At 40.9% G+C, this 19,213-nt stretch overlaps 1 protein-coding gene across 1 annotated transcript in view; it reads left to right on the forward strand.

The window, feature by feature from the left end:
• LOC307099621 (transmembrane protease serine 11F) overlaps window positions 1-19,213 on the forward strand; it is a 64,864-nt gene that overhangs the window by 9,056 nt on the left and 36,595 nt on the right. The window contains exons 2-3 of the mRNA XM_079771401.1: window positions 13,568-13,722; window positions 16,377-16,495. Of these exons, the coding sequence (XP_079627527.1) occupies window positions 13,568-13,722; window positions 16,377-16,495 (274 nt within the window). The remainder of the gene's footprint in view (window positions 1-13,567; window positions 13,723-16,376; window positions 16,496-19,213) is intronic.

Here is a 19,213-nt window from a genome sequence, read left to right on the forward strand (position 1 = left end):
AGAGACTGGGAGTTTGACCGTTTGCTATGATGTGCACTCACCACCAGGGGGTGGCACAAAACATGGCGGATGTTGGCGACGCGGTGCTGGCAGTGGGTGGCAGTGGAGGTGCTGCCGGCCCCAATGGGCCCCGATGAGAGCGGGACCATGGTGGGATGGTGGAGCAGGTGAGGAGGCGGCGCTAGGCCAACATGGGGTGCCAGGTGGGGCTGTGGGGCTGCGAGGCTGGGGGCGTGAGCTTGGGCTGTGAGGCTGGGGGTGCAAGCTGTGGCCTGATCTTCGCAGGCCACCCTGAGGGACCCTAAATTCATGCACCAGGCCTCTAATAGACTATAAAGCACAGGCGGAAAGGACAGAGGAATGTTAATAATATTCCAGGTTGTTTATACAATCATCACAAGCAGTATTTGTATAATTTGTATCCCTTTTGTCTATATGGTATCCCTGTTAATATTGAACTTTTCTAAGTTTCACAATTACTAACTTTTAAAAATATTCAGAGTAATGTGATGCAACTCTGTATATCTACATTTTTGTTTTTAAATGAACTTTATTTGCTATAATATTGGCCAGATTTATAAAGCTAATTTTGTATATTCATACAAAAAAATGTTGTGGAATTATTTTGCATATCTCTTTGCAGTGACTTAGGTTGTTCCTTTTCATACTCACTATGTTTCATCCATTCAAGTATTTTTTCAGTATGTGAACTTGACAAGCTTCCACTCACCTTCCACACAGGCATCATATTTGCCTCCTCTGCATAGGCTGCTCCCTCTGAGCTTTGCCTAATTAGATAACCCTTCAGGTTTTGCTTTAAATGTCCCCAGGGAAACTTTCCCTGATCCCTTACTTTTGGTAAATTTTCCGTTATATGCATCTTGCATTCCTTTTAACATTTCATGGTAATTATATATATACTAGAGGCCCGGTGGATGAAATTCGTGCACAGGGGCCCAAGGGTGTCCCTCAGTCAGCCTGTACCCTCTCCAATTTGGGACATCCCTCTCACAATCCAGGATTGCTCGTTCCCAACTGCTCGCCTGCCTGCCTTCTTGATTGCCCCTAACCGCTTCTGCCTGCCAACCTGATCACCCCCTAACCAATCTCCTGCCAGCCTGATTGATGCCTAACTGCTCCCCTGCCAGCCTGTTTGCACCTAATTGCCCTCCCCTGCAGGCGTGGTCACCACTAACTGCCCTCCCCTGCTGGCCTTGGTCCCCCACAACTGCCCTTCCCTGCAGGCCCGGTTGCCCCCAACTTCCCTCCTCTGCTGGCCTGGTCACCCCTAACTGCCCTCCCTTGCAGGCCTGGTCCCTCCCAACTGCCCCCCCCCTGCTGGCCATCTTGTGGTGGCCATCTTGTGTCCACATGAGAGCAGTCATCTTTGACCACATGGGGGCAGCCATCTTGTGTGTTGGAGTGATGGTCAATTTGCATATTATTATTTTATTAGATAGGATTAGATAGGATAGAGGCCTGGTGCATGGGTAGGGGCCAGCTGGTTTTCCCTGAAGGGTGTCCTGGATCAGGGTGGGAGTTCCCGTGGGGTGTGGGATGGCCTGGGCAAGTAGCCTGTGGTGGTTTGCAGGCCAGCCACACCCCCTGGCAACCCAAGCGGAGGCCCTGGTATCTGGGATTTATTTATCTTCTATAATTGAAACTTTGTAGCCTTCAGCGGAGCCAAGCCTCCTGCTCGCTCCATGGCTGCAGCCATTTTTGTTGGGATTTATTTATCTTCTATCATTGAAACTTTGTAGCTTTGAGTGGAGGCCTAGGCCGGCAAGGGCAGGCAGAAAGCTTGGCTTCCTCCATTGCCTGGGAAACCCAAGCCTCCCTCCTGCTCTCTGTGGCCACAGCCATCTTGGTTGGGTTAATTTGCATACTCGCTCCTGATTGGCTGGTGGCATGACTTGTGGGCATGGCTGGTGGGTATAGTGGAGGCATGGTCAATTTGCATATTACTCTTATATTAGATAGGATACCTACCTAATAAAAGAGTATTATGCAGATTGACCATCACGCCAACATACAATATGGCTGCCCCCATGTGGTCAAAATCCTGCCCCCATGTGGATACAAGATGGCCACCACAAGATGGCCAGCAGGGGGGGGGGCAGTTGGGAGGCACCAGGCCTGCAAGGGAGGGCAGTTGAAAGGGACCAGGCCTGCAAGGGAGGGAAGTTGGAGGCAATCAACCTTGCAGGGGAGGGCAGTTAGGGGTGACCAGGCCGGCAGAGGAGGGAAGTTGGGGGAAAACAGGCTGGCAGGGGAGCAGTTAGACATCAATCAGGCTGGCAGGGGAGTGGTTAGGGGGTGATCAGGCTGGCAGGCAGAAGTGGTTAGGGACAATCAGGAAGGCAGGCAGGCGAGCAGTTGGGAGCCAGCAGTCCTGGATTATGAGAGGGATGTCTGACTGCCCGTTTAGGGATCGGGCCTAAACGGGCAGTCGGACATCCCTCGAGGGGTCCCAGATTGGAGAGGGTGCAGGCTGGGCTGAGGGACAACCCCCTCCCCACCCCCGTGCATGAATTTTGTGCACCGGGCCTCTAGTATACCTATACTATTTTTTAATGTCTGCATCTCTCCCTTGGCTGTATATTCTCTGAGTAGTTTGGTTAAACATTCTACTCCCAAACAGTCAACTTTTTCAATAACTATTTTTTGAATGACTATATGTGTCACATTTTTTTTAACAAAGCATAAAACTTGATTTCAAAAAAAATTTTAGAAACCTTTTGTAATTACTAATTATCATGCTTATGTAATAGATGCTTCCAAATTGCATAAAATATATACAATAGTTTCTTTCTTCAGAGGGTTATGGTATTTTCTTTTTAAATGTTTTTGTATGCACATCCTACAAAAGCCATAGTCTGAACTATCAAAAATTGAATTATAATAGTTTGAATTAAATCTTCCTTGAAGTTTCAAAAAAACTCATATTCTTAGAAGGTTCTTGAGGCTGTGCAATTAACATTTACATATGTGTATTAGTTTGATGTTTTTAACTGCAGGAAATTAAAAACTCAGCCTCCAACTTGCTTAAACAAGAAACAAATATTCTTTAATATAACAGTAAACCCAAAGACAGGGCTTAATAGTGCTATTTGATATAGCAGCTCATATGTATTCTATGAGACCCAAGTTCTGTCTCTCCACTTTGTGGTTGTTAGTAAGTCAGCTTTTTTCTCAGTTGGCTCCTGTCAGAGTTGCAAGGTGGCTGCAACAGTCCCAGGAGTCACATTGACACACAATGTCCAAAGGGAAAATAAAGGAGTCCTCTCTTAGTTTGACTTATTTTAGAAGAAAGGAAGTCTTTCCTAGCAGTCCCCTCAACTAACTTCCCCTCATATATCATCAGTGGCCAGAATTGAATGCATGCCCATTTTTGAACAACCATTGGCTAGAGAGATGGAACTGTCAGGGTTAACTGACAGTAATTACCTGGGGGGTAATAGGGATGTGAGCTAGTGAATTTTTTGTCCACATATCAATGATAATAGTTCTTTTTATAATTCAGTGAATTGAGAACTCTTAAGTACTAAAACTAGCCAGAAATGTTTTCCCATTAAGGTGTCCAACTTCTTATTCAAGATACTATTTAAATAATAATCAGTTATTACTTTTATTAGCTGCTATTGGGGAAAAGCACCAAAAGTCTAAATTTAAGATCAATTCTGAAGAACTGACATGTAACTAGATTCAAATTCATAAGAGCTTTAACAGAAGAAACATACATGGGAAAAGCAGCTACATGCTCCCAGTGGTGGCCTGCTGGGGGGAAACCCTCCCAGGACAGGGTCTCTTTTTTATAGGAGGTTAATAGTAAAAGCATATGGTGGGTAGTCACGGAGACCACCAGAAAGAACAATGTATTTCTGAGTTAACAGATAACACCCAGGCAGTTATCCACACTCCATACATTCATTAACCTCCTTCCTGAGGCCTGACTTTTATCTTCAGGGGCATTCTGGCTTCTGGGTAGTCAGCGAAACCTGAGGCTATAGGCACAGAGAATTAAACAGAGAGCCCAACTTTTCCCAGACGCCTTTACTGCTGGAGCCATAATAAATTTCTAAAGTGAGTTCACCTACAGGTGCACCTATTTCTTTTTGGTGATATCTTTCTCTTTTTTATTATTGTAAAACCTGTTCAAAATTTCAAGTTTCCTTGATTCCCTACCATGTTAGGTGATGAATATGAAAAGACATTTGACTGTTCAGTCTGTGAACATGACCTGAATACCATGTACAGTAATTCTTTTCCCTTGGGAGAGTAACTTCTTCCTGTTTGATACTCAAGAAAAATAAAGATTCCTAATTACAAACTTCTATTCTTCATTTGGGAGAGTGATAGGTTTCCTCTACTCTCTAAAACAGACATTTCAATGTAATAGGCATAGTACAAGATTTAAGTCAAGTATATTTTCCTGATTTTTCTCTCTCTTTGTCATAATTGAGTCTGTGGAAAAGGAATGGTCTAAGTCTTGTTGAACGGTTCAGCTAGTGATAGTCTTACTATTGCTAAGGTTCAAAGGTTCCTTTGGCCTTCAAAATTACATTTAAAATGAACGTTGTATTTATTTTCTGTTGCTACTTGTCTCCATTGGCATGTGTACGTCTCTACGTGTGTGTGTGTGTGTTTTAAGGAACGTTGTTAACCTCAGTTAACCCATGTAATTAAGAAGGTATTACTAATCACCAGCATTCCCAGAAATGAAGGCTTTTTGGCAAGAAGTAGAGAGAACTATGCCCAAACTGAATATCTAATGTGTACCTGTCCTTCAAGTTGAATACAAATATGTTAAGACATGTGTACGACATAAAAAGAATTCCCTTCAGGGCTACTTCCTGGAGAACACCTGATTAGCACATAAATATTTATGCTATACATAGAGCTCATTTACCTTAAGCTTGGTTATTTACTTTTCTTTAGTACCAAGGATAGTCAGGTATTTAAAATCTCATCTTGATGGCATCTTGATAGATTCACTTCACCCACTTCAAATGATTTGAACAGGGTTTCCTTGTAACATTTTAATGACATGGAGAACAAGCACAGAAATATCCCCCATGAGGAAGTCATGTGAGAGTAAATGAAAAGATTTGAATAATATTGGTCACAATTATCAAAAGATGTTTAAAGAGTTCTCACAAAATAACTTTCTTTTTTATTTTAAACCCTTGGCCAACTCATCGTCCTTTTCTTTGTGTTGCTGAGTCAAAATAATGAATAACTTTAAACATAAATTCTTGACTTTCTGCTTCTAATTTTGAGAGGCATCACTGTTGACTGATTTTAAAACAAAGCCATAGCCTTACATCCTGAGTGAAAAAAGCAGACTTAAAGCCATAGCTTTATATTCTGAGTAAAAAAAGTATTTCTTAGGGAGATGGGTTGTCATCATTTCTATTCACCTGCTATGTAATTCCTATTAATATAATTCAAATTCCTGGAAGATGTATAAGAAATGTTTTCTTAATATATCCTTGACTGTATGGGGATTTTGCTAACTGGTGGAAGGATCTGAAAATGTTCACCTGAATCTAATTTATATGACAACAGGTACGTAGGTTTGTTCATCAGTGAATATATAGTGCCTATAATGGTGCTGGGCATTCTGTAGATGCTCAATAAAACTTGCTGAATGAATTAAATGTGACAGAAGGGTTAGATTCATTTTGTATGATCCTAAAGAAATATAAGTAGTGTAATGGATGTAAACTTTAGGAATGCATTCTTAAAAACTATCGACAGGTTATTCCAAGATGAGAGAAGTTTCCTCAGGACTTTAGGAAGGGAGGGTTTTAAGAATAGGATGGCCAACATTACAGTAGTGACACAATAAATAGGATTTTACCATTGGTGATTGAAGGGAATTAATTATGTTATGTTTAACTAGGAATTCTGAGATTCTATATGGGTTTCTGGGAAAAATCAAGAAAGGAGTCTTCAAATTTCTATTTTCATGCTTACAAATTCAAATACATTTGTATCTGCAACCAATCTCAGAGGAAAAACTTTCCTTTGTCAAAGACTATCTTCTCTAGATTTCAGTCTTTCTTACCTATCTGAGGATCTGGGAGAGAGAGGGAATAAATGGTTCATGCCTATATCTACCATCTGCCTGGTGATTCCTTACATATAGGTTGAAGTCTGTCAGGAGTTTCCTATGTAGATAAGACTTTATGGAAGTGATAGTTGACCTTGGGGTGCTTCTTGGGGACATGGCAGGTAAAGTCTGGAGGATGGAATGTGAGGATTTCGTTCTTTCTTATGACTCTATGACATTCTATTGTCTATATGTACCACTACTTTTCTATCCACTCATCTATTGGTGGGCAATTGGGTTGCTCCCATAATTTGTCTAATATAAATGACTAGAGGCCTGGTGCACAAAATTAGTACACGGGGGTTGTTCCTCAGCCCAGTCTACACCCTCTCACAATCTGAGACCCCTTGGGGGATGTCCAACTGCTAAACCAGTCTCTCACAATCCGGGACCACTGGCTCCTAACCGCTTGCCTGCCTTCCTGATCGCCCCTAACCACTTGCTTGCCTGCATGATTGCCCCTAACTGCTCACCTGCCTGCCTGAAAACCCCTAACTGCTCGCCTGCCTGCCTGCCTGATCGCCCCTAACTGCCTCTGCCTGCCTGCCTGATCGCCCCTAACCACCTCTGCCTTGGCCCCCGCTGCTGTGGCTTCATCTGGACGGACATCCGGAAAGACTCCCGGAAGGTCGTTCGGCTGCCTGGTCTAATTAGCATATTATGCTTTTATTATTATAGACTAGAGGCCTGTTGCATGAAAATTCATGCAAGCATAAGCCTTCTTTCCCCCGGCTGCTGGCACTGGCTTCCCTCTGGCACCGAGGACCAGGGCTTCCCTCCCTCCGGCCAGCCACAGGCACCCGGGCAGCAGGACCAGGGCAGCTTTCCCCAGGCAGGCCACAGGCAACCGGGACCCCAGCAGCTTCCTTCAGGCCGAGCCCCGGCTTTGTCAGGAAGGATATCCAGAATGACATCTGGTCTATCCGGTCTAATTAGCATGTTACCCTTTTATTAATATACTAGCGTTCCCGTTGCAGGAAAAATCCTGCAATAGGGTTTCCTGCTGCACTCTACCCCACCCTGCCTGCTCTCCTCCCTTGTCCCCCGCCCCGCGATCTCCGCCAGCCCCCCTGCTTTTGTAACTTCTCAGCCAGCCTGCTCTCCTTCCTTCTTCCCTGGCCCCGCCTCCGCTCCTCCCTTCTCCCCGGCCCACCTTCTCTGCCAGCCCGCCTGTTTTTCCCTTCTCCCCCGGCCCGCCTCCGCTCCTCCCTTCTTCCCCGGCCCCGCCTCCACTCCTCCCTTCTCCCCTGGCCCCGCCTCTGCTCCTCCCTTCTCCCCCGGCCCCGCCTGCTCAACTTCCTTCTCCCCCAGCCCCGCCTTCGCTCCTCCCTTCTCCCCCGGCCCCGCCCCTTCTCCCCCGGCCCCGCCTGCTCAACTTCCTTCTCCCCCGGCCCCGCCTCCGCTCCTCCCTTCTCCTCCCCCTGGCTTGCTTGCTTCTCTGCAGCTTTGCTCCCTTCTGCAGCTCTTGGCTTCTTTCTATGCTGTTGCGATATGCAAATTAGCCACCATCTTTGTTTTGATAATTTGCATATTCATCCTGATTGGTTGGTGGGCGTGGCTTGGCTGGTGGGCATGGCTTGGGCGTAGCGAAGGTGCGGTCAATTTGCATATTTGTCTATTATTAGATTAGATATGCTACAATGAACATAGGGGTGCATATATTCTTTTAAATTAGTATTTCTGGCTTCTTTGGGTAGTCACACAGAAGTAGAATTGATGGGTTGTAATGAAGTTCCATTTTTAATTTTTTGGGGAAACTCCATACTGTTTTCCCTAATAGTTGTACCAATCTGAGGGCATAATATGCTCTAGGTCCATCTTTTCCCACCAATAGTGCATGAGAGTTACCTTTTCTCCACATCCTGGATAACACTTGATATTTGTTGATTTATTGAGGATAGCCATTCTAACAGATGTAAGGTGATATTTCATTGTGGTTTTAATTTATATTTCTCTAGTGATTAGTGATGTTGAGCATCTTATCGTAATTATATGTATATTGGCCATCTGTATGTCCACTTTGGAGAAGTGTCTATTCAAGTCTTTTGCCCTTTTTAATTGGATTGTGTTTTTGTTTTTTGGTGTTGAGTTGTATGAGTTATTTATAAATTTTGGATATTAACTCCTTATTAGATATATCATTGGTAAATATGTTCACCCTTTCAGTGGGTTGTATTTTCATTTTGTTGATGGTTTCCTTAGCTGTGCAAAACCTTTTTAGTTTGAGGTAGTCTCATTTGTTTCTTGTTGTTGTTTCCCTTGACCTAGGAGATATATCAGAAAAAAATATTGTTAAGAGAAATGTCTGAGACCTTACTATGTTTTCTTCTAGGATTTTTATGGTTTCAAATTTTATATTAAAGTCTTTAATTTATTTTGAGTTTATTCTTGTTATGGTGTGAGAAAGTGGTTGAATTTTATTTTTTTGCATGTATCTGTCCAATTTTTCTAGAACACTTATTGAATAGACTGTCTTTACCCTAGTGTATGTTCTTGACTCTTTTGTAAAATATTAATTGACCTTATAGGTGTGAATTCATTTCTAGGCTCTCTTTTCTGTTCCATTGATCTATATACCTGTTCTTATATCAGTAACATGCTGTTTTGATTACTATGGCATTGTAGTATAGTTTGATGTCAGGTAGCATGATTCCTCCAACTTTGTTTTTCTTTCTCAAGATTGCTGTGACTACTTTGGGTCTTTTGTGGTTCTATATATATTTCTAGATTATTTGTTCAAGTTCTGTGAAATACATCACTGGCATTTTAATAGTACTTGCATTGAATCTAGATTGCTTTGGGCAGTATGGATATTTTAATGATGCTAATTCTTCCTATTCATGAACATGATATATGCTGCCAATTATTGTATCTTCTTCAATTTCTTTTTTTCAGTCTCATAATTTTCCAAGAATAGGTCTTTTACAACTTTGGTTAAATTTATTCCTAGTTTTGTTTGTTTGTTTGTTTTTGATACAATTGTAAGAGTCTAGTGCATTTTTAAGAACATGGGGAAACTGCAGAAATATTACTCCTATTTGTAAGAATTAAATTAAATTACTAAATATTGTTGGTTGTGTAGCTGTTTTCAGAGGTGGAGCTTACCTTGCTGATATTACAGCATGGGAGGAGGTTGCTTCTGGATGCTTACAAGATGGTAATCATGATTTTAAAGGTCAGCTATAAGGAGAGAGAGATCTTGTGCTGGATATAGAACTCATACATCTAAAAATATTTTTAAAGGAATTTTTGGAAAACATGAAAATTTTATCACCTATGTCTGAAATCTCCTATATGACTTTTACTATTATATTGCACTATTTAAATAGGATTTAATAGGAATAATACCCCTCCATTATATAAAGAGCTATTACACATTCCATTAAAGGAGCAGGATGTTATGCAATTTCTGCCCACTCTCTACAACTTTGCTCTTCTCCCTTGCCTGCCAAACCAGTCATATCTAGCTTATAGGGGAGCTAATTTTGGTGACTAACTCATATTTTAAATTCCCCCAATTTCTCACCACTTTTAAAGTTCTTTATTCTTTTGTGGTCATATATGGTCATTTTTAGACTATGCCCTGATATATATTTTGGACAAAAACAAGGATATTTCTTGCCAGAGTCCTTTGATTTGTGTTCTTAGTCTTTGAAATTCTTATCAAGTCCTAAGCAAAATTCACCCTATCATGAAAATACCAATGCCTTTACTACTTAGATAGCTGTATCATTTTAAATGTTGCAACAACACACTCAGTTCCTCTCTATTACTACCCATCATTTGCCAATGTTTCTGATTCATGTGTTCAAGAATTGCCAAAGTCTTCCCACGGAAACAGATCTCTCCAAAAGAATTGTACTGCTATCAGTTGAACTAAATTAGACTATGTAAACCACTAACATGGTTTCCAAAATTTTCTTAAACTCTTATTCTCGTTTTCATCTAAAATATGTGAATTGTTTTCTTTTGTAAATTTTATAAATTTTTCTTATTGAGTGGTACTGAAAAATGCTATTAACCAATAAGTTTTATTTGACCTCCAAATAAACTCATGATCATATTCCTGTTATGATAATGAGAAGTTGTTGTGCTTGTGAGCAATGAGCCATAGGTACAGGATGTACTTATCCCATATCACATGCTCGGGAACTCCCTTTATTCTTTGGGGGCTAGCTCAGCTGTCACATTGTCTGTAACCATTTCTGTCCCTTTTGCAAACAACTTTATTCCTCAGTCCTCCATGTTTTCTTTTATGACAGTACTTGGTAAATCTATTATTTTCTCTATGACAATATATTGATTTTATTATTTTATGCCTTTTTATCTTACCATGAGCCCCTTGAATATAAGATCTATGTAATTTTTTATTTGCTTGTTTGTTTCTTTTTTAATTTTTATAACCCTAGTGTTTAGAATGTATTTGGCACATAATAAAAGGTCCTTAAATAGAATTGGACATGTAAGAATCCTGCTGACTAGGTCACATGTCATGTGGCTCTGGGTATGTTCCAACTTAAGTTCTAGTTAAATTATGTCTAGAAGTGACACATTTACATGAATATCCAATTGTTATATTGTTAATATGTAGTTTTGGGACCTTTTACTATGAACTCAGTAGTCATGTAGTAAGATTGTGACAGAGAAAAATTACTGGAAAAACTTCTAATCTTTTGGAGTTTAGAGAAAGTAGATGATACTCAAATTTACAGGGCTTAGATCAAGCGTTGCCTCTGCAACTGCAAATAAAATACTATAGTTTTAATAACATTTATTATTATATAGTTCTATTATATATACAATAGAGGCCTGGTACACAAAATTCATGCATGGGTGGGGGGGTCCCCTCAGCCCAGCCTGCACCCTCTCCAATCCGAGACCCCTTGGGGATGTCTGACTGCCGGTTTAGGCCTGATCCCAGGGATCGGGCCTAAACCATCAGTCGTACATCCCTCTCACAATTCTGGACCGCTGGCTCCTGATCACTCACCTGCCTGCCTGTTTGGTCGCCCCTAACTGCCCTCCCCTGCTGGCCTGATCACCCTCACTGCCTCTGCGTGCCAGCCTGATCGCCCCTAACTGCCCCCTGCTGCCATCCAGGTTGTCCCCAACTGCCCCCTCCCTGCCAGCCTGGTTGCCCTCAACTGTCCCCCCGTTGGCCTGGTCACCTCTCACTGCCCCCCTGCCAGCCTAATTGCCCCCAACTGCCCCCCCCACACTGGCCTGGTTACCCCCAACTGCCCCCCCCCTGCTGGCCTGCTCGCTCCTCACACCCTGCCCCCACTGGCTTGATTGCCCCATGCAGCCTGCTTGTTCAGTCATTTGGTCGTCCTTCACTAACCCCACTGCATGCCTGGTCATAGGCAGCCACATTGTGAGGGTCAATTTGCATATTATTTCTTTATTATATAGGATATACATATATATGCATATATAATACATGTATGAACAGCTTTTTTTCTATGGATTCTCACATGAAGATTAACAACAAAAAAGATATACCTAAATTGAGGCCTGAGGGACTGGGACATGTTTAAATTATATTATGTTTTATATATGCTTATGTACTATATAAATATATTTTAATTTTACTCATTAAAAGAGTGCAAATATATAACATATATATAGGTTGAGGACTGGGAAATGTCTTAATCATATAACAATCTCTCCATGTGCCTAACATAAAAGACACCCCTACCATTTAATGCACAAATATATGATGAAGGTAGCTTACTTCTGCACACTTCTACTTAAACTACACTAGTTAGAACCCTAATTAACTTGTCATAAAAACCTCCATTCTAAGAAAAAGTTTATAAAACAAAGTAGAAAAACAACTCTATTCCAAGTGGCAATTGCTCAAATAAACTTAAAACTTTAAGACTGAACTAGCTGTAGCTCCTCTCTAATAATAAGCAACTGTCATGTGTTCAATGATTAGCCATCTATGATATACTAATATATTAATCATACCTCATTACAACTAGTGATATAGTTATTAGGAGGGGCCAGGCTTTCTCACCTGTTTATTTAGTGCTTATCATTACAGTGCTTATCATCAAAGATGCCGCCTCTAAAAGATGAAATAATTCTCAGGCTTAATTAATAATCTACACAAGTGGCACTTTGAAGGGGCAATATTACAGATTATGTTTGCTCTATTGAGCAGAATATTGGAGGCTGCATAGAGAGAAAGATATAAGACTGAGATTTATTTTTATATAGTACATCCTTTTGGTCTTTGATAATGTAGTTAGTCTGCTATATTCAGCTGAGTTAAGTTATACGAATGAAATAGTAGCTTAGACCCAAGAAGAATGAAAGCAGGGGATACCTCTGTGGGAATATAGAAAGGATTTTTTTTTCTGCTAAAGAAACTGAAATGCTTCTCCTATTAAGTCATGAAATATTCACTGGTTTACAGCTGCTTCTCCATACTTTATTAATGGCCAGTTCATCCAACAGGTCAAGTTATTTTTCAATACAAATATTTCACACACTTTCCTGACCTACCATCATTCTATGCATGGCAGATTTCTTCTTATCTTTCATGTCTCAGCAAAAATGTCTCAGAGAGAGGACTTTCTTACTCACTCTTTCTAAGTAGTCTCCTCTCCCAACCAATTCCATACTTTTATTTTTTAATATATATTTTTTACTGATTTTTTTACAGAGAGGAAGGGAGAGAGTTAGAAACATAGATGAGAGAGGAACATCGATCAGCTGCCTCTTGCACACCCCCTACTGGGGATGTGCCCACAACCAAGGTACATGCCCTTGACCGGAATCGAACCTGGTACCCCTCAGTCTGCAGGCTGACACTCTATCCACTGAGCCAAACCTGTTAGGGATTACCTTCTTGTTTTTGATCATGGACATCTTATTCATCTTCCTCCTAGCTCTTATCACCACTTGTAAGAGTCTCTATGTTTACTGTCTCCCCTTATATACTGTAAGCACTATAACAACAAAGACCATGTATTTGTGTTTTATTCACTATGTACTCAGTAACTACTAGTACCTAGAAGATGGTAGGTGTTTATGAAATAAATGTTTGTTGAGTATTTAATATAATACTTATGTTTTAGAATTCTTCAGCTTTCGTATGCAAATTACTTTTCTAGATCAAGGATCTAGACTGCATTTCTTTAATTTATCATTCATTCATTTATTCGAAGAATAGCAAAATTCATGTAAGGAATTCATCTAGATACTAGAGTAAAGCAATCATATTAACAAAACTTAGGGAAAAAAAAGAAGTGAGAATTTAAAATACTGCAGCAATCAAAATATTTACATACTAAATATATTTTGGAAATGGTAGCATATACCATTTAGGTGAGAAGGAAAACATTGTACATGGGGACATAAGAAACTTTTACTTATTGATTTTGAGAGTAAATCCATAATGATTATTTTTTGTCTTACTGTTTTTCCTTTCTATTATCACAGACCAGCTCAATTTTCAAAAGCTGATGATTACCCTCCAGTTGAATTTCAAAGAAGACAGCAATTTTGGGACCCTATTCGGCTAGCTCTTTTCACATTGGTAATTGTAGCAATCATAGGAATTACGATTGGTATTGTTAGTCATTACGTTGTTGAGGGTAAGTATCCAGGTCACATTTCTATTGCCTAAGTGCTCCATGACTGAATATCTTAAAATTCTCTGTTGTATAAAAAAATGTCATTTGCATGATATTAACATTTTAATTACTAATGTTTTACTGATGTTAAATTATAGTTTGTTCCAGTATTGAGCTCTGTCTCTTACATATTTCCAACCAGTGAAGCTTGCAATATGGATAGACACATTTCAAAGAAATACATATTAAAAAGAGAAAGAATGAAAGATTATCTTCAGAATAAAGACAAATTACATCATAAACAGAGTTTAATATACTTTCCTTAAAACCAATACATTGAGTTGCCCCAAGAAAAGCTGATGATATGAGGAAAGTTACCTAAAAATATTTGTAAAGGGTTAAAGATCAAAAATTATTTTTGAAGGAAGAGGAGATTGTTTCATGATTGGGGGAAGAAGAGAAAATTTAGGAATAATTTCACATTATGTACAAAAATGGATAGTTAATACCACAGGTAAGCCAAATGACAATCGACTAAGATTGATTTGATATGTGTATTTATAATCATGTGACTGAGACTTTGTCTAAAATTTTACAGAAGTATATGACTTACAACAATAAAACCATACTTAAAAAACCTCCTAGGAAGAGATGAATATTATTCAACATGCCCAGCTTAATTTCCTATCCACTTTATTGAGGGATTGATAATATCCATTTCTTAGACTCTTATAAAATAAAAGGAGAAACCAAGTTACCCCAACAATTGTGTCATTGTTGTTAATATCTTCTTTGAGTTAAAATGTAGTGAATTAGTTTTGTTTTTAAAATGCCCTCCATCCCTAATATGGCATGTCTTCAAAAAAGAAAAATTCAGGAGATAATAAAAATAATAGCAAAAAAGCATTTTACAAAATATCATAGAGGATGTGGGAGGCTGAACAATGCCCCTCTCGTAAGGCATCCATGTCTTAATCCTTACAACATGTGGATGTTACCTTATATAGCAAATGGGACTTTGCTGATGTGATTAAACTGAGGATTCTGAGAGCGGTTATTCTGGATTTTCCGGATGAACCATAAATGTAATCGAAATGTTTTATAAGAAAGAGTCAAGAAGGTCAAAGAAGGAAAAAGTCCATGTGGCAAAAAAAAAGCTGGGGGAGAAGGAGCCAATATGATGTGTGATCACAAGCCAAGGAATGAGGATAACCTCTAAAAGTGGACAAAAGGAAAAAAGAAAAGAAAAAGCTTTTCCTCCCCTTAGAAGGTTCAGAAGGAACCAGCTCTGCCAGCATGTAGCCCTGTAAAACTCATTGCAGACTTTTGACTTCCCAAACTGTAAGAGAATAAATTTGTGTTCTTTTCAGCCATGAATTTGTGCAAACTTGTTATAGCAGCAATAGGAAACCAATACAGAGGTTAATACTTAAGAATTTGAGAAATCCATGACATGGACCTTCCATGCAGTTCATTGTGAGTTGCCTGATTATAGATAGAAATTTAGTAAAACAAAGGAAAAGAAAGTCTATGACAAAGGATAAGCAAGTGGAAGGGGATAAAATAGAAGTATCCAAAATGACATACACATTAAAAAAGTAATTTACATATTTTTGTAGCATAAGGAAATCAATACCAAGTCAGCGAAGAAAACTATATTGCAGTAACCAAGATGACACCAAGAAGAAGAAAAAAATAATTTTAAAATAGTAATTTTAAAGAGTGGAAATAAGAAAGAAGAGTAAAAATAATAAAATATGTGAAATAATTGAAACAGAAGTAAGGATTTTGTCAGACTTAATGATAAAATTAACATCACCAGGAATTGAGTGTATTTGATAGAGTTATTTTTATCCTAAGGACCTCAGGTTTCACTGTATATAATTCTAACCAATTATTTACTCTCTGTTATATAATAATTTAAAAATAAAGATTATAAAATAATACAGTGACTTTTAGAATATGAATGGTCTGTCAATGTCCTCCAACCAGGGACCACCAGGAACACATCTGTAGTGGGTTCATTGCATGTTTAGGGAAGGAAAGCACATGCCATGGAAACCATGGGACGGGTCAGTCAGACACTGTTAGAGATTATAAGATTTTGATTTGTAACTGATTTGGGGGCGTTTCTCTAGATTGGATGCTGTCCGGATGCTGGACTAATGCTGTGATTTCATAACTTAGTACATCTTATCTAGAAGGCAAAAGCAATGAAGTAAAGGCTTAAAGTTATAATTGTCTGCCACTCATAATAGCTAGGATAGAGAGATGGTCTGTCTTATTTGTTTGTTTAGAGAGTGTTTTTGTTTGAGCTCAACATATCTGTGGAATGGTCTTGTTTTTGTCATTGTCTATATGGCCAAGAGTGGCCTTGTGTAATGTTGATGTTCTATGAAATTGTTTATGTTCAGGAGGATGATACCGAGGCTTAGGTGGTAGTAGTGGGCCAGCACTTGAAGTCAGGGGCCACATTTTCTCTCTCAGGTTTTAAAGTACAAGTCCATAAATTCTTGGGTCTTACTTTAAAATATAGTTTCTATATTACTAATTAAATACTGAATGCCAGACAATATCTCTAACTTTTTTGTTGCTAATCATAATGGCTGGGGACTAGAGACAAGAAACTGATGATACTTAAGCAGTGATTTTTGTTGTTTATTTTTGCCTTTCAGATGACAAGTCATTTTATTACCTTGTCTCTTTTCAAGTCACAAACGTAAAATACAGAGAAAATTATGGAATAAAAACCTCAAAAGAGTTTACACAAAGGAGTCATCAGATTGAGAGAGTGGTAAGCCAAATAGAAAATTTTAAAGTTTATAAATGTGTTTTTCTGTCTCACTTTGAATGTGGTTATTGTAGTTACTTTGCCTCTTCATGCTTCAATATCTTTTTCTGTGAAATGAGAATAATATAGTATCTAGGTTATATGACTAAGAAGATTAAATAACTTAATGTATATAAAATCCTATCATACATAATAAAATGGTAATATGCAAATTACCATCACTCTGCTATGCCCACGATTGGGCCAGCGGGAGACACAGGGGGCGGGACTCGGGGTGGCTGGGGTGGTGATTGGGCCGGCAGGACGCTGAGCTCGCGTTGACAGCGGCGACGCGAGCTCAGAGTAGGCACCATGGCTGTGCTGCAGCACAGACAGGCCTCTGGGGCAGCAAGCAGGCGTTTTGTAGGTTTGGAGGTGGCGCGGCTCCCGGGGGAGGAGTCTGGCGGCAGTTGGGCCGCAGGAGCATGGCGGTGTCCCGGTGTCCGCAGAGGACGCGGGTTTCCACGAAGGCAGAGGAGGCGGCGGCGGCCCCAGCATTCCTGGGTGGGAGGTGAAGGCAAGACCCTGGCCTGGGCTCCGGCTGCAGGAGGACCATTCCCCCGCCCCGCCTCGCCCTAGGGGCCCAGGGACTTCGGAGCTGCCGGCCACACCGGGTCCCGACCAGCAGACAGACAGCCTACACGTGCATGATTGAATCATGCACTGGGCCTCTAGTCTATCTAATAAAAGAGTAATATGCAAATTGACCATCATTCCAACACACAAGATAGCTGCCCCATGTGGTCAAAGATGGCTGCCCCCATGTGGACACAAGATGGCTGCCACAAGATGGCCAGCAGGGGAGAGCAGTTGTGGGAGATCAGGTCAGCAGGGGAGGGCAGTTGGGAGGGACCAGGCCTGCAAGGGAGGGCAGTTGGGGGTGATCAAACCTGCAGGGGAGGACAGTTAGGGGTGACTAGGCTGGCAGAGGAGGGAAGTTGGGCACAACCAGGCCTGCAGGGAAGGGCCATTAGGGGGGACCCAGGCCTGCAGGAGAGGGAAGTTGGGGGTGACAAGGCCTACAGGGGAGGGAAGTTGGGGTGACCGGGCCTGCAGGGAAGAGCAGTTGGGGGTGATTGAGCCTGCAGGGGAGGGCAATTAGGGGTGACCAGGCTGGCAGAGGAGGGAAGTTGGGGATGACCAGGCCTGCAGGGAAGGGAAGTTGTGGGGGGACCCAGGCCTATAGGGGAGGGCAGTTGGGGGGTACCAGGCCTGCAGGGGAGGGCAGTTAGGGGTAACCAGGCCTGCAGGGGAGGGCAGTTTGGGGGGACCCAGTCTTGCAGGGCAGGGAAGTTGCAGGGGGTACGAGACCAGCAGGGGAGAGCAGTTAGGGGCAATGAAGCTGGCAGGGGAAGGCAGTTAGGGGTGACTGGTTCAGAAGGGGAGGGCAGTTTGGGGGGACCAGGCCTGCAGGAGAGGGCAGTTAGGGGGGACCAGGCCGGCAGGGGAGGGCAGTTAGGGGTGACCAGGCTGGCAGGGGAGGGCAGTTAGGGGCAATCAGGCTGGCAGGGAGCAGTTAGGCATCAATCAAGCTGGCAGGGGAGTGGTTAGGGGGTGATCAGGCTGGAAGGCAGAAGTTGTTAGGGGCAATCAGGCAGGCAGGCAGGCGAGCAGTTGGGAGCCAGCAGTCCTGGATTGTGAGAGGGATGTCCGACTGCACGTTGAAGCCTGATCCTACCGGGATCGGGCCTAAACAGGCAGTCAGGCATCCCTTGAGGGGTCCCAGATTGGAGAGGATGCAGGCTGGGCTGAGGGACACCCCCCATGCACAACTTTTGTGCACCGGGCCTCTAGTATTTAAAATAATATTCCATACTATTACAAGTATGTAGTTAGAGTAGGCAACAAATTAAGACCTGAGGAGATTGTTGGTTGAGACAGATGTTTTCCCTATTTTTAACTTGATTTCATTTCTTGATTCATTTTCCTTTATCATTTTTTAACATGAGAATTAGGATGGTAATATTGGCCTTATCATTTTATTTTGCTTTTAAATGTATCACATATAAGGATGTGTGTCTTTAATTCTTGATCTCAAAATTAATAATGTCTCTCAAATATTTTGCTTGCCTTTGAAAATGTGCATTTATCAAGGCATTTATATTTTAAAAAAATATATAAGATAAGCTAAATTTTTACCTATCATAGTATGAATTCAAATAGAATAGTGTTCCACTTTTGCTCTCATGAAAAGCATGTCTGTGGAGACCACAGATTTGTTAGAAAATCAGTATTTTAGCCCTTTTAGCTTATGAGACCTATTAGGGAAAAAGAAGTAATATGTCTATAGAAAAGCAATCTGTCTATGATTGGATATAGATACTATCTCTTTAAAAATATATATTTTTATTGATTTTAGAGAGGAAAGGAGAGGGAGAGAGAGATAGAAATATCAATGATGAGAGAGGATCATTGATTGGCTGGGAATGGAACCATGACCTCCTGGTTCATAGGTGGATGTTCTACCATGGAGCCACACCAGCCAGGTGACACTATCTATTTTTAAAAATATTAAATATATATATATATATATATATATATATATATATATATATATATATATTGATTTCAGAGAGGAAGGGAGAGGGAGAGAGATAGAAACATCAATGATGAGAGAGAATCATTGATTGTCTGCCTTCTGCACACTCCACACTGGGGATTGAGCCTGCAACCCAGGCATGT

The sequence above is a fragment of the Cnephaeus nilssonii genome (genome assembly GCF_951640355.1).
Source record: "Cnephaeus nilssonii genome assembly, chromosome: 1".
Lineage (NCBI taxonomy): Eukaryota > Metazoa > Chordata > Mammalia > Chiroptera > Vespertilionidae > Cnephaeus > Cnephaeus nilssonii.